General features: G+C 58.2%; 1 protein-coding gene across 1 annotated transcript; it reads left to right on the top strand.

The window, feature by feature from the left end:
- The first annotated feature begins 2581 nt into the window (after positions 1-2581).
- On the top strand, positions 2582-11982 carry NEFH (neurofilament heavy chain). Its single transcript, XM_065417947.1, has 4 exons — positions 2582-3386; positions 7879-8078; positions 9625-9749; positions 10698-11982. Exons 1-4 carry the CDS (start codon positions 2582-2584, stop codon positions 11980-11982), a joined length of 2415 nt encoding a protein of 804 aa, XP_065274019.1.
- The last annotated feature ends 634 nt before the right edge of the window (positions 11983-12616 follow it).

Here is a 12616-nt window from a genome sequence, read left to right as displayed (position 1 = left end):
GCCCACTAGAGTAGCCAGACCCCTTCATGCTGTGATTTCCTCAGCTCTCAGCAATGAAGCAAGTTCTAGCCAGGTGAGTAGTTTGAGAGGAGACCTCTTGGACCCCTGGCTGTGAGGGAAGTTGTACTTTGGGATTTGGTGCTCTTCTCTCTGTATCAGTAAACCAGTGTCCCAGGCAGGTGAGAGAGAAAACCAAGTGCCTGCCCATTTCTGATCTGCAAATAATCTGCAAGAGTCTGGGTGCTAACTGCAGCATCTTGGCCAAGTCATTTCATTCTGCCTCCCTCTTGTGGCTTCGATCAGGCATTACATACTTTTGCTGTGTATGTTGAATGGGTTGTTAAATTGCTGTTTCACTTGCCAAGGAGCTGCAGGTCAGTGTCAGAGGAGGCAGAGTGCCTTTAGAAGTGATGGGCAAACTCCTTTTGACTAGGAAATGTCAAGTTGGCAACATCATACCAGGAATTTTACTGGAGTTGCTAGGAAAATGTAAAATTCCTAGGGCCAAATTCTCCTGCAGCACCATTGAAATCAAATCGATTTGCTCCTTGCCTCTGAAAATCAGGCCACTTATTTAGCCACCTAAATTAGGTTGTAGCACCTAACTTTAGCAATCCAGGTTTGAAAATGTTGGCTGCAACCTTTCTGTGCCTCAGTTCCTCCATGTGTGAAATGCGGCTAATGCTGAACAGTAAAGCAAGTGCAGCTCAGCTACCTCCGGAGAGTGGAAGTGGAGTGTTCGTTAGGTCACTGAAAAACAAACAGATGAGCAATGCAGAGAGGTGGTAAAGGAAGATTGGCACTTGTAGAGATTGAAAGATGCCACCATCCGATGGAAATGAGCTGTAGACAACGTCCCCTTTTGTTGGCTGTCTCAGCAGTGAGGCTGGTTCTGCCAGCTGAGATCCACTCTTGTCCCATATGGGCCAGGGTTGAGGCACATTTGTGGCTAGCAGGGGTATACCTGTTCCATAGGCAGAGGTCTCCCCCTCCCCTCCAGCAGTGACATTCTTAGAAGTAAAATCCCACTCCCAGCTCCCCCCTTATTTAAAGAAACTCCCTCCCCATGCAGCACAAGGGAAAGGAACCAACCCCCCCCCCCCAGCCCAGAGCCACCCGAGCTCACCTTCAGTTGCTTTCCTCGGGGCTCCTCCTACCCCAGTGTGCCAATGATGCTGCCCTGTGGCCCCAGCCCGGCTGTGCGAGCTCACAAGTATCATGCAAGAGTTCCCCCACCCACGCAGTGATCTCTCCCTCCTAGGGAGTAGCATGGGAAAAGACTGGAGGGACCCGGCCACAGCCCTTTAAACAGCAATGGCTTCAACACCCCCACTCTCAGCACAGGTGAAAGAGGGATGGTGTCTGTATGTGTAGCCCGGTGCTAGGGCGGGTGGATGGGTTAGAAATGCAGAGAGAGATCGCTTCGGGGTGCCCACCCGGGGGCTTCACCCTCCCAAACGCTCCTGAGGAGGCTGCCCCTCCCCCCGGCCAGGGCATGCCGGCAAGCACACACCTCGCTCCTCCCTGCGCAGATCGGACCGGCAGCACCTGGGAAATGGGAGAGAAATAACCACTGGTTCAGCCCATGCCTGTGTCATTCTCGAGACCTGGTGCGTCCTCTGAGCGTCTCTCTGCTGTTTCTGCAGCAGCCCCTCCTTCCCCCAGCGGGGCCGGGCTGCGGCAGCTCCAGATGGCTCATGGGTGAGTCGAGTTTGCAAGTCATCAGCCTGTGCTGCTCCCGTGCCTACAGGAAAACGGGCCCTGGGCAGCAGTGATCGCCGTCAGGAAAGTGTCTCTCCTGTCCCCACTCTCCCTCCGCAAGGCTCTAGCTCGGGGAAGTTAAAATGAGGCTCCTGGGTTTCTTTCCAAGCGTTTGCCAGTGGGGTGGAGGCCAGAGCTTAGCTGGCGGGGCAGGCTAGGGAGCCAGCCACAGAGAAGAGCTCCTAGCACAGCTTCAGCTCCCTGCCCCTGCTGGGGATGGGGATTGACCAGCCTGTCCTCTAGCCAACGGCAGCAAAGCCCGGCGGGGTGACCCCTGCACAGCGCCGGGGATGGAGCGGAGACCGGCCGCCCTCCCATCACCTGGGCCCTTTGGGCGGTCGCGTCTCCAAGCCCCCGCCCTGCCCCGCTCACCCCAGCGCAAAGGGAATCTAGTTGGTCAAGAGGAGAGAGGCCTTGCTCTTGGGGGGCGGGGGGGTTGCCCACTCCATCTCCCCAAGGAGGAAAGGGAGGTGGGCGGGGGGGGTCTTCCTAACTCCCGATCTTCTCTGCTCCTGGGGCTCGCCTGCTCCTTTGGGGGCACGGTGGGGAATCCCGCTGGTGGGACGGGGTCAGGGGCTCTTCTAACTCCGGATCCCTTTGGGGCTCTCGCCTCCCCCCCTACACCTGGCACTTGGCTCTTGCCTTTGCGCCCCCGCCCCCCCCCCCCGACGGGCGGCGCAGACGGCGAGGGGGCGAGGGAGGAGGAGACGCCCCCTCCCTGCCCGGCTCGCTGTCTGTAAGGAGGGGACGTGTGCGGAGCCCTATATAAGCGGCGGCTCCCCTCGCCTGCCGCAGTGTCCCGGCCCGCCTCGCCCGCACCATGCTGAGCTATAGCGTGGACGCGCTCTTCGGGGCCAGCCCGCTCCGCAAGGAGAGCGCCCGGAGCGGCTCCCGCTCGCTGGCCTCCAGCGGCTTCCACTCGCAGTCCTGGTCCCGCGGCTCCACCGCCGCCTCCCCGCTCCGGCGCGGCGCGGGCGGCTACAGCCAGCTGGGCTCGTCGGCCGAGAGCCTGGAGTCGCTGAACGGCGAGCTCCGCGGCCGCTCCGAGAAGGAGGTGCTGCAGGCGCTCAACGAGCGCTTCGCCGGCTACATCGACAAGGTGCGGCAGCTGGAGGGGCGCAACCGGCAGCTGGAGGGCGAGGCGGCGGCGCTGCGGCAGCAGCAGGCCGGGCGCTCGGCGCTGGGCGAACTCTACGAGCGGGAGATCGGCGAGATGCGGGGCGCCGTGGTGCGGCTGGGCAGCGAGAAGGGGCAGCTGCAGCTGGAGCTGGAGCGGCTGGAGGAGGATATCCAGCACCTCCGGCAGCGGCTGGACGACGAAGCCCGGCAGCGGGAGGAGGCCGAGGCGGCCGCCCGCGCCCTGGGCCGCTACACGGAGGAGTCGAGCCTGGCCAAGGGCGAGCTGGAGAAGAAGGCGCAGGCGCTGCAGGACGAGGCGCTCTTCCTCCGCCGCATCCACGAGGAGGAGGTGAGCGACCTGCTGCTGCAGATCCAGGGCAGCCAGGCCTCGCTCGAGTTCCGCGACACCGCCAAGCCCGACGTCACCTCGGCCCTCAAGGAGATCCGAGCCCAGCTGGAGGGGCACGCGGTGCAGAACACGCTGCAGTCCGAGGAGTGGTTCCGAGGTGAGGGGAGGGGCTCTCCTCAGTGCAGGGGGCTGCGGAGACCCCATTGCGCTGCGGACAGGGGAGGGGGTTACGATATCCCCCACCTCCATAGCCGTCAGGGAGGAGGGGGCTGGGGAGACTCCCATTGCGCTGCAGGGAGGGGAGGGGGTACGTTATGGGAGGAGGAGGCTGGGGAGACCCCTTTGCGCTGCGAGGAGGGGTGGGGGTTACGGTGCCTCCAACCCCTATAGCTGTCCAGGAAGGAGGAATGGGGGGACCAGGCAGCTAGTGGGGAGCGGCATCCCCATTGCTCTGCAGGGATGGGGTGTTGCGGAACCTCGCCCCGATAGTTTGCGGGAGACTGGGGCGCCCCTTTCCCCGCAGCAGAGCGCGGAGAGGCCCTGTGTGTGTGTGTGTGGGGGGGTGTCTCTCCCTGGGCCGGGAGGGCAGTGCACGAGGTGGGAGCAGCCGGCGCCGCAGTGTGTGCTGAGTCAGGACCGTTCTGCAGCAAACTCAGCCCAAAGTCAGAGCCGCCCGGAACTCCTTGGTCTGCCCGGCTTGTCCCGCGGGGCCTGGCTGGGGGAAGCGCTGGAGGCCTCCCGCGGCCCCCCCCCCCCCCCAGGGATGCTGCAAACAGCGAAGCCGGCTGCTTGGGCTGCGAAATGTGGCGAGGAGTCAGCGATGGCACCGCACCCCGGTGGGTCCTGGAGCCATCTAGTCCCGTCCACCTCCACCCCCACCCCCCGCCGCCTTTTGCTGCGGAGCCTTCTTGACTCGTCACTGGCCTGTTCCCCAGGCCCAGCTACCCAGAGACCAGCTCTGCGTGTGCGGACCCCCCATTTCACACACTGTAGTCTCCCGGGGGGTGCTGCAGGGGGCCGAGGGACCTGGGGATCGGGCCAGAACAACCCGAACTCCTACAGGGTGAGTCAATGCCCGTAAAGCAGCAACCCGGCAAGGCTAAGACACACCCAGCGCCTTGGGACGGGCTGGGCTGGAGCTGCGCAATCCGCCGCCCAGCCCTGGCCATGCGGACCCGGGACGCTGCAGCTGCGGACCTGCCCAGCTCCCAGTGCTCCCCACGCCCCGGTCAGTTCTGCACTGAGGAGAGGGGCTTACGCGCTCGTGTCGCTCCCTGGGCGGAGCGCTGCTCGGGGGCAATGCAGGAACCGGCCCTTGGAGGGCAGGGGCGGGCGGGGTGCCAAGGCCCCGTACACCCTGGGTCAGGGCTATCCGGGTGGCGTTGTGCCCTTGGGGCTCCCAAAGCCAGTCCCTGGTTCGTTAGGTTGCTCCCTGTCCCGGGGCTGCCTGCGTGGATGCGCCCCGCTGGTTCGATCACCCCGGGTCTGGGGCAGCCGGAGTTCTGGCGGCTGCGGATCCGAGCTGCGCCTCCAGCCTTCCTGGAGAGAGTCAATGGAAAGCGCCGCTGGGCGGGCACGGCGCGGATCAGCACCTCAGCACCTGGACAGCGCCTCAGCCGGCGGCGGGTCTGGCCAGGGCCCCTGGTGCCCCGGCCCGGGCGTGCGCCCGACTCCCTGTCTGGGCTGCAGGGAGACCAGACATCTTGGGGAGCCTCGGCCCTGGGGCTACTGCTTCCCGCCGCCAGCCAGACAGCTCCGGCTGAGGCGGGATGGGGCAGCCCTGACGCTGCCCCCGGGCTCAGTAACGCAGCGCTGCCCGCCCCGGGAGAGGAGCAGCGGCAGGCCCCCTGCCCGGGACCCCCTGCCCGGGACCCGGCTCCGCAGCCTGGGTTGGGCTCGGTGCCGGTGCCCAGGAACTAGCCGCAATCTGGTCCGAGCTCTGCCTGGGCTGGAACATCGCCCAGACTCTCCTGGCCCGTCTCCTGCAGCCCTGGCACCGCCTCGCTCTCTCTGGAGGGTTGCAGCGCCGGCACCGGGCTCCCGAGACAGGCCCGCCAGGCTCCCAGCCGCGCAGTGCGCTGGGGGGTCAGATACTCACAATCCCTAGCAGCTGCCTCGCACTGTGCAAACCCCGGCTAGGCGCAGGCGGGGCTTGGCTACGTACAGCCCGGGGCGCAGCGCGGTACAGCCACGCGCCCGGCCCCGGGCCTGCAGTCTGAGCCGACCAAGCCAGACGAGGGACGGTGGGGATGAAAGTTGCCCGAGCAGACCAGCGGCGCTGTATGGCTGCCGGGATCCCTCCGCAGCAGAGCCCCAGACCCCTTCACATCAGCCTGTCTGCTCCTGTAGCGCGCTGCCGATGGCAGAGTCCTGTTAGCGTGACTCCAGCCGGCTGCCAGGGCAGGATACGAGCCTCGCTGTCCCTTCCCAGCTCTGGGCGTGGCCGTGTACATGGGGGTGTGGGATTCTGCTACCCCACTCTGGAGCCCCTGTATCACGATCATCTTCTCTTCCCACCAGAGGTGGGCTGGGTGCAGCTTCCTTCAGACCCCTGCCACTCCTGGATGCCAGGAGATTACAACAGACTGACCTGACCTCCCCCAACCCTCCTACCCAGAGTAGGAGGAGCCTTCTGCAGCCCTCCTAGCCTTTGCCAGGCAGCAGCGCCGCTGGAGTCTCGGACGCAGCTGCCCTGTCATGGCTGCCCATTACCCCACTATTCAGCCTGCTAGCTCACACTGGTGGGGCGGATCTGCCAGCCAGAGTGCAAACCCTTTACTTCCTGATGCTATTAGGGAGGGGTTGCATCTGGGGAATTTGCTGCCCCACTCCATCAACATCCTTCTTGGAAGATCCTTGTAATGAAGAGGACCCACCAGCTACCTGGAACAGCAGAAAACTACCCCTGAAAGCAGGCTGTGTCATTGCAGCATTTTTCTTCTGTGACAGCCTGGGATTGCACGTCAGCTGAGGGTGACTCTTCTGCAGAAGAGAAGAGTGAGGGGGGATTTGATAGCAGCCTTCAACTACCTGAAGGGGGTTCCAAAGAGGATGGAGCTCGGCTGTTCTCAGTGGTACCAGATGACAGAACAAAGAGCAATGGTCTCACGTTGCAGTGGGAGAGGTCTAGGTTGGATATTAGGAAACACTGTTTCACTAGGAGGGTGGTGAAGCACTGGAATGGGTTACCTAGGGAGGTGGTGGAATCTCCTTCCTTAGAGGTTTTTAAGGCCCGGCTTGACAAAGCCCTGGCTGGGATGATTTAGTTGGGAATTGGTCCTGCTTTGAGCAGGGGGTTGGACTAGATGACCTCCTGAGGTCCCTTCCAACCCTGATATTCTATGATTCTATGACTCGTGCTGGCTTTCCTCACCTGTTTTGCAAAATTGTGCTGCAGGGTAAGATGGAAAAGTTTCCAAGAAGAATATTAATAAGGCTAATCCAGTTCTGAGATCTTCAGCCCTGCGATTCCTCTCAGGAAGGTTCTCCATGGCCTTTTGGTTAATTTCAAGTACAATAGTCATTTAACATGAGAAGGACTATAGCTTGTGCTTTCAGGGAGATGGATTTTCTGATCAGACTGGTCTCTTCCATCTTCTGTGACAGTGGGGCTCTTGCAGCTTTCTAAGCAATCAGTTTGTGACAATGTTGCAAGAGACAGGAGTGGATTGAATGTTAGGCTGGCAGTGGTAGGGTGACAGTCCCAGGCTGGCCTGAGGGCCCTCCCTTCGTGCAGGGCTGGCCCAAGCCCTCCCTGCCTCCCACTAGCATGGGGTTGGGCTGAGATCCCTCTCCCCCCGGGGCTGCCCCAGCCGCCTTCCCCCCCCGCCGCACCCCTGCATGCCGGGCTGCCCAAGCCCTCCCTGCCTCCAGCCTGCAGGGAGGCAGGCCAGCCTGAGGTCCCCCTTCTCACTGGTGCCTGGAGCTGACCCGAGCCCCCTGCTGCCTACCTGAGACCCCACCCTCCCTTCTGCACAGGGGGCTGGCCCTCTGAACCCACCCCCCTGCCACCTGCCTGAGCATGGGGCTGCCCGAGGCCCCCCTCTTTCCCCTACATGTGGGGCAGGCTGGCTGGCATGAGCTACTCTTCCTAGCCCTCCCTCCAGCACTGGTCTGGCATTGCCACTTGCCCCCCTGCATGTTCCTCCGTGCTCCGCTAGTGGTCCCACCCCACTTTTTTGACAAAGCTGATGATCAGTTGGCAAAAGCAAACCGGACAAATGCCCAGTTTTGTCAAAAATGTTGGGACAGCAGGGACAGGGCATAAAAAAGGGACTGTCCTGGCCAAAATGGGACGTATGGTCATCCTATGCATTGGAGAATTTCCTTCCATCATGGGTAACTGTCTTCTGACAGCCTTAGCTTCTCCTAGTCTTTCAGGGACGAGGACACAGCTCTTTGCAATGAAAAGAAGCATTGCACAAAATAAATTAGTGCTGGGTATGTGAGCAAATGGGGCTGCAAGAGGTTTCTGTAGGATACCTCCTCCGCCTGAGAACCTCAGCTGGGAGGGAGGTGGGACTGAATGGCTGGCACTCTGACACTACAGTGAAGGGTGCTGTAGAAGAACATAGGATTTATCTAATGAAGGAGGAGATTCTCTCTCTTCTTTCCTCTCTCTAGCTCTCTCTTTCCATCTACCACTGCAGTGAGGCTGGACAAGTTGTCAGAAGCTGCCAAGGTGAACACGGATGCAATCCGCTCTGCTCAGGAGGAGATTTCAGAATACCGCCGGCAGCTCCAGTCCAAGGTCACCGAATTTGAAGCCCTCAAGGGGACCAAGGAATCCTTAGAGAGGCAGAGAGCGGACATAGAAGACCGTCATCATGCTAATGCCTTGTCCTATCAGGTAACATGCAGCGGAGGACACCACCCAGCTGCCAGTGTCCCATGCCAGACAAGGCCTGTATAACCCTCTCCCCAGAAGTGCAGGGGGTGGGAAGTGGCACAGCTAAAGAAGTAGGGCATGGCAGCCTAGCTGTAGGAAGGTGGAATTACTTCCAGGCTTTGAGCAGAGTCACACACACTGGGTAGACTCCAACCCCACCCCTTTCCTGGGACTTGACTTTATTGGTACTTCAAACACCACCAAACTGTAAACTTCAGCCTAAGCTTTGTCCCAGGCTTGGCTGTTTCTAGGATTTCCCCTGCAGAACATTCTCTGTCCCAGTCTCTGCCTCCTTCTGCCTCAGAGAGACACTCTAGACCCTCTTAGGTTTTGACCAGTCTGATCTACCCCCAGAGCGACTGATCAAACAATCCCTCTGCATTCCTTAACAGGATTTAAGCACCTGATGGTGGAATGGCTCAAGGGAGGAGCCCTGAATCACCAGCTGTGTCCTAGAATATGCCCTGCCATTGCACTCACTAAGAATGAGAACCGGCTTGCTTTCGTGGCTTGGGGAATTTAGGACCATGCTGTGATCTACTGGGGATAGTTGCACCTCAAGTTATCACCAAAGGGGAACTGCTTCTCTGTGAGAGGTGGGGAGACTCAGTCACCACTCGCTGGTGGGATGGGATATGACTCCTGATGTTTTCATTAGACTATCACAAGCCAAATCCAATACAGCAGCTCCTCACCACGTGGGGGAGACGGGGTGGATAGTTCTCTCTAAGTTGTGCGGCTGTGCAGCAGGCTACGAAGGGCCATGCAGGCACGCAGCCACAGAGGCCTGGAGAGGAGAGAGGTAGGGGGTGGGAGGGGAGCAAGTTGGGGCATGCAGGGCTGCCGCAGGGAGAGGCGCCTCTCCCCCAGAGCTGCTGCCCGCAGGGAGAGAGGGCTGGGGGGAGTCCTCTCTCCCTGCCGCAGCCTGAACCCCAAACCCCTCATCCCTGGCCCCACCCCAGAGCCTGCACCCCCAGCCGGAGCCCTCACCCCCTGCACCCCAATCCTCTGCCTAGGCCTGAGCCCCCTCCCGCACCCCAAACCCCTCATCCCCAGCCCCACCCCAGAGCCCGCACCCTCAGCCAGAGTCCTCACTCCCCGGCACCCCAACCCTCTGCCCCAGCCCTGAGCCCCCCCCCACACTTTGAACCCTTCGGCCCCACCCTGCCACACCTCATCTCCTTATTGGTGCACATAACTCAATTCATTCTGCACATGGATATAAACAATTAGAGGGAACAGTCCCTGGCTAATCTGAAGATAACTCTGACCTAGCAAAGAGGTGACTGAGTGCAGGGGTTACCTAGGCGAGAATGAGCCCAGTGAATTGCTCATCCACATCTAGCTAGCACTGCAGTATCGAAGGCAGTGAGAGATGAGCACTGGACGCCAGGGTGTCCCCAGGTGCACAGTGGCAGCTCAGTCACTGCTTTGCTTGTGAAAAGTGGAAATCAGGAACTGGGGCAGTCCAGCCTGGACCACAGCCCTAACCGTGTTTCTGCCCCAGGAAACCATCCAGCAGCTGGACAACGAGCTGAGGAACACCAAGTGGGAGATGGCAGCCCAGCTCCGCGAGTACCAGGACCTGCTGAATGTCAAGATGGCCCTGGATATAGAAATTGCTGCTTACAGGTACAGAGCCACAAGCAGGGGTAGAGGTGAGCTCATGGAGGCAGCTCTCAGCAACTAGAACTATCCAAAGCTAAGCACACAAAATAGACACCAGCACTGGGGGCTTTTCACTAATCAGTATCATCACCCCCAGTTCCTTTCAGAGGCCACCCTAAGTCATTTAACAGCCTCTCCTGAGCAGTTCTGCCAAGCCACCACCCTCATCTCGCGGAGAGTATCTCCACTGGAGCTGGAACTCCCAGCTCAGGAAGACAGACATGTGCGAGCTTTGCTTGAACTAGCACTCGAAAAAGAGCAGGGAGGCTATGGTGGTGCAGGTGGCAGGACAGGCTTGCTGCTGGGATCTCCGATGGGGTTGTATTTGGACGACTAGCTCAAGCCCCTGCCTGTGCCGCTGCGTCCATTCTGCTGTTTTAGCTTGCTAGCACGAGCACAGCTAGTATATATGATGTCTACCCGAACTGGGAATTACACCTCCCAGCTGCAGTGTAGAATAGACTTGAGTACGCAGATGGCCCTGCCCTAGGGCAGGAGGGGAACCAATATCTTAAGCATCAAGCTGCTCAGGCCCCCAGGTTGTGCATGGCTCCTTGGCTTATCCCCAGCTACAGCATGCACATGGAGGCAAGGGGATGAAATCTTACAGCAGGTTTGTATGGACAGCAAGCTGGTCTCCCCAGCCCCCCTGGGGAAAATACTGTGAACAGCAAAATACGCCCCCTCCAAGGAGCTGGAGGGGTGAATGTCAAACAGAAACCAGGCCCCCAAGGGAGTCCTTAGGGCCTGATGCAAAACCCATTGTGCTGAACTGAAAGACTCCCATTGAGTTCAGTGGGCCTGGGTCAGACCCAAGTGTTCACAAAAGCAAAATTAAGATTTACCAGTAACATTGTCAGAGCTGCAAAGTGGACTCTGACATCCTTCCTCTGTCTCTCTCACCCTCCACAGAAAGCTGTTGGAAGGAGAGGAATGCCGCATCGGGTTTGGACTTGGACCTTTCCCCTTCCCTGAGACACCCCCTAAACCTCCCAGCATTTCCACCCACATGAAGGTGAAACGTGAGGAGAAAGTCAAAGTGGTGGAGAAGTCTGATAAGGAAACCGTGATTGTGGAGAAGCAGACAGAAGAAATCCAGGTGACTGAAGAGGTAACGGAGGAAGAGGAGGCTGAGAAGAAAGAGGAAGCTGGAGAGGAGGGTGAGGAAGAAGCTGAGGCAAAGGAGGAAGAGAAGGAAGAACCTGAGGAAGAAGTGGAAGGTGAAGAAGAAAAGCCCAAGTCCCCAGAAAAGGAGGAGGCAAAGTCTCCAAAGAAGGCCAGGTCCCCAATGAAGGAGGAAGCCAAATCCCCAGAAGCCAAATCTCCAGAGAAGCCTGCATCCCCCACCAAAGAGGAAGCCAAGTCCCCAGAAGCCAAGTCTCCAGAGAAGGTCAAGCCTCCTGTGAAGGGTGAGGCCAAGCCTCCAGAGAAAGAAGCAACTCCCAAAAAGGAATTGGTCAAATCACCCCAAAAAGAAACCAAGGTGCCTGTAAAAGAAGAGATGCCGAAAGAGAAAGAGGAGAAAGCCCCAGCCAAACCAAAAGTGGAGGAGAAGGAAGACAGCAAGAAAGAGGAGGGGCCGAAAAAGGAAATCCCAGCCAAGGAGACTCACAAACCTGAGCCTAAGGTAGAAGAGAAGAAAGAGGAGGAGAAGCCCAAAGAAGATGACAAGAAAAAAGCTGCCAAGCCTGAGCCCCCTGCCCCCGAGGAGAAGAAAAAGGAAGCTGTAAAGGCTGAAGAGAAAGAGGTGAAGGAGAAGGAGCCTGCCAAACCAGCACCAAAACCCAAAGAAGAGAAGATGGAGGAGAAAGCTGCTAAGCAGAAGCCTGAGCCTAAACCTCAGGAAAAGGAAGCCAAGGCCAAGGAGCCCAGCAAACCAGCAGAGAAGGAGCCTGAGAAATCGAAGGCTGAAGAAAAGAAGGAAGAACCTAAAAAGGAGAAGGCTGAGCCCAAAACGGACCAAGAGGAGAAACCCAAAGCTGAAGCTAAACCCAAAGAAGAGTCAAAGGCTGCCAAGACAGAACCCAGCAAAGACACCAAGGAGATCCCCAAGGCAGAGGCACCCAAAGACATACCAAAGGCTACCAAGCCCAAGGCAGAGAAAGTGGAGAAGTCCTCCAGCACAGACCCAAAAGAAGGCAAACCCACAGAGAAAGCTGCTGCTGCCGACGACAAAGGCGAGAAGAGCGAGAAGTGAAGAGCGGAGGCTGGGACGTGCAAGGAGATGGGCCACCAAAGAGAACTCGGAGGCTCTCCCTGCCAGGTGGTCAGTTATATTTTTGTTTTCACAAGAAGAGATTTTGCTTAGATGGTGGGTGCCCTCCCGCCTCTGAGCTGGAGCTCACGTTAGCAATATGTTTATGTGAAAGAAATCAAAACCCAGTTCCCGAGCCTCCACCAATGATGTTATGTTATGATAGCTTCAATAGCAGAATGTGATACACGCAGAATGCCACATTTAAACACTTGAATTATAAAAACACCCTGCCCCTTTTCCAAATAAGTGCATTTATTTACTATATGTGCAATAGATGGACAAATGCAATAAAGAATGTAACAGTTAGAGCTCTGTTACACTGCGGAGAAGTCCAGTAAGGTCGGAAACTCAGAGCTGTAAATGCCTTTTCATTTTACAAATGGAAATGATTGAAATCCTCCTTGTGTAGACGGCACTATCTGTGGTTGACTTAAAGGGAAGCAGGATAGACACTAGTTGCAGAAACACACAAAGAAATAAGAAGTGCACTATACAAACTCAAGTTCACTTTCAATTGCTTCTGTGCAATAAGAAATAAAATGCTTACAGACTAACTACTCTCTGTCTTCTCTCT

Source organism: Emys orbicularis, chromosome 16 (genome assembly GCF_028017835.1).
Source record: "Emys orbicularis isolate rEmyOrb1 chromosome 16, rEmyOrb1.hap1, whole genome shotgun sequence".
Classification (NCBI taxonomy): Eukaryota; Metazoa; Chordata; order Testudines; family Emydidae; genus Emys; species Emys orbicularis.
This window is presented reverse-complemented; position numbering and strand designations above follow the sequence as displayed.

Excerpts from the sequence above, each read along its gene's own strand:
- NEFH (XM_065417947.1), top strand. The coding sequence starts at position 2,582 with ATGCTGAGCTATAGCGTGGACGCGCTCTTCGGGGCCAGCCCGCTCCGC. Across the intron at positions 3,387-7,878 it reads GTCCGAGGAGTGGTTCCGAG|TGAGGCTGGACAAGTTGTCA; the intron begins GTGAGGGGAGGG and ends CTACCACTGCAG. Across the intron at positions 8,079-9,624 it reads CTAATGCCTTGTCCTATCAG|GAAACCATCCAGCAGCTGGA; the intron begins GTAACATGCAGC and ends TTTCTGCCCCAG.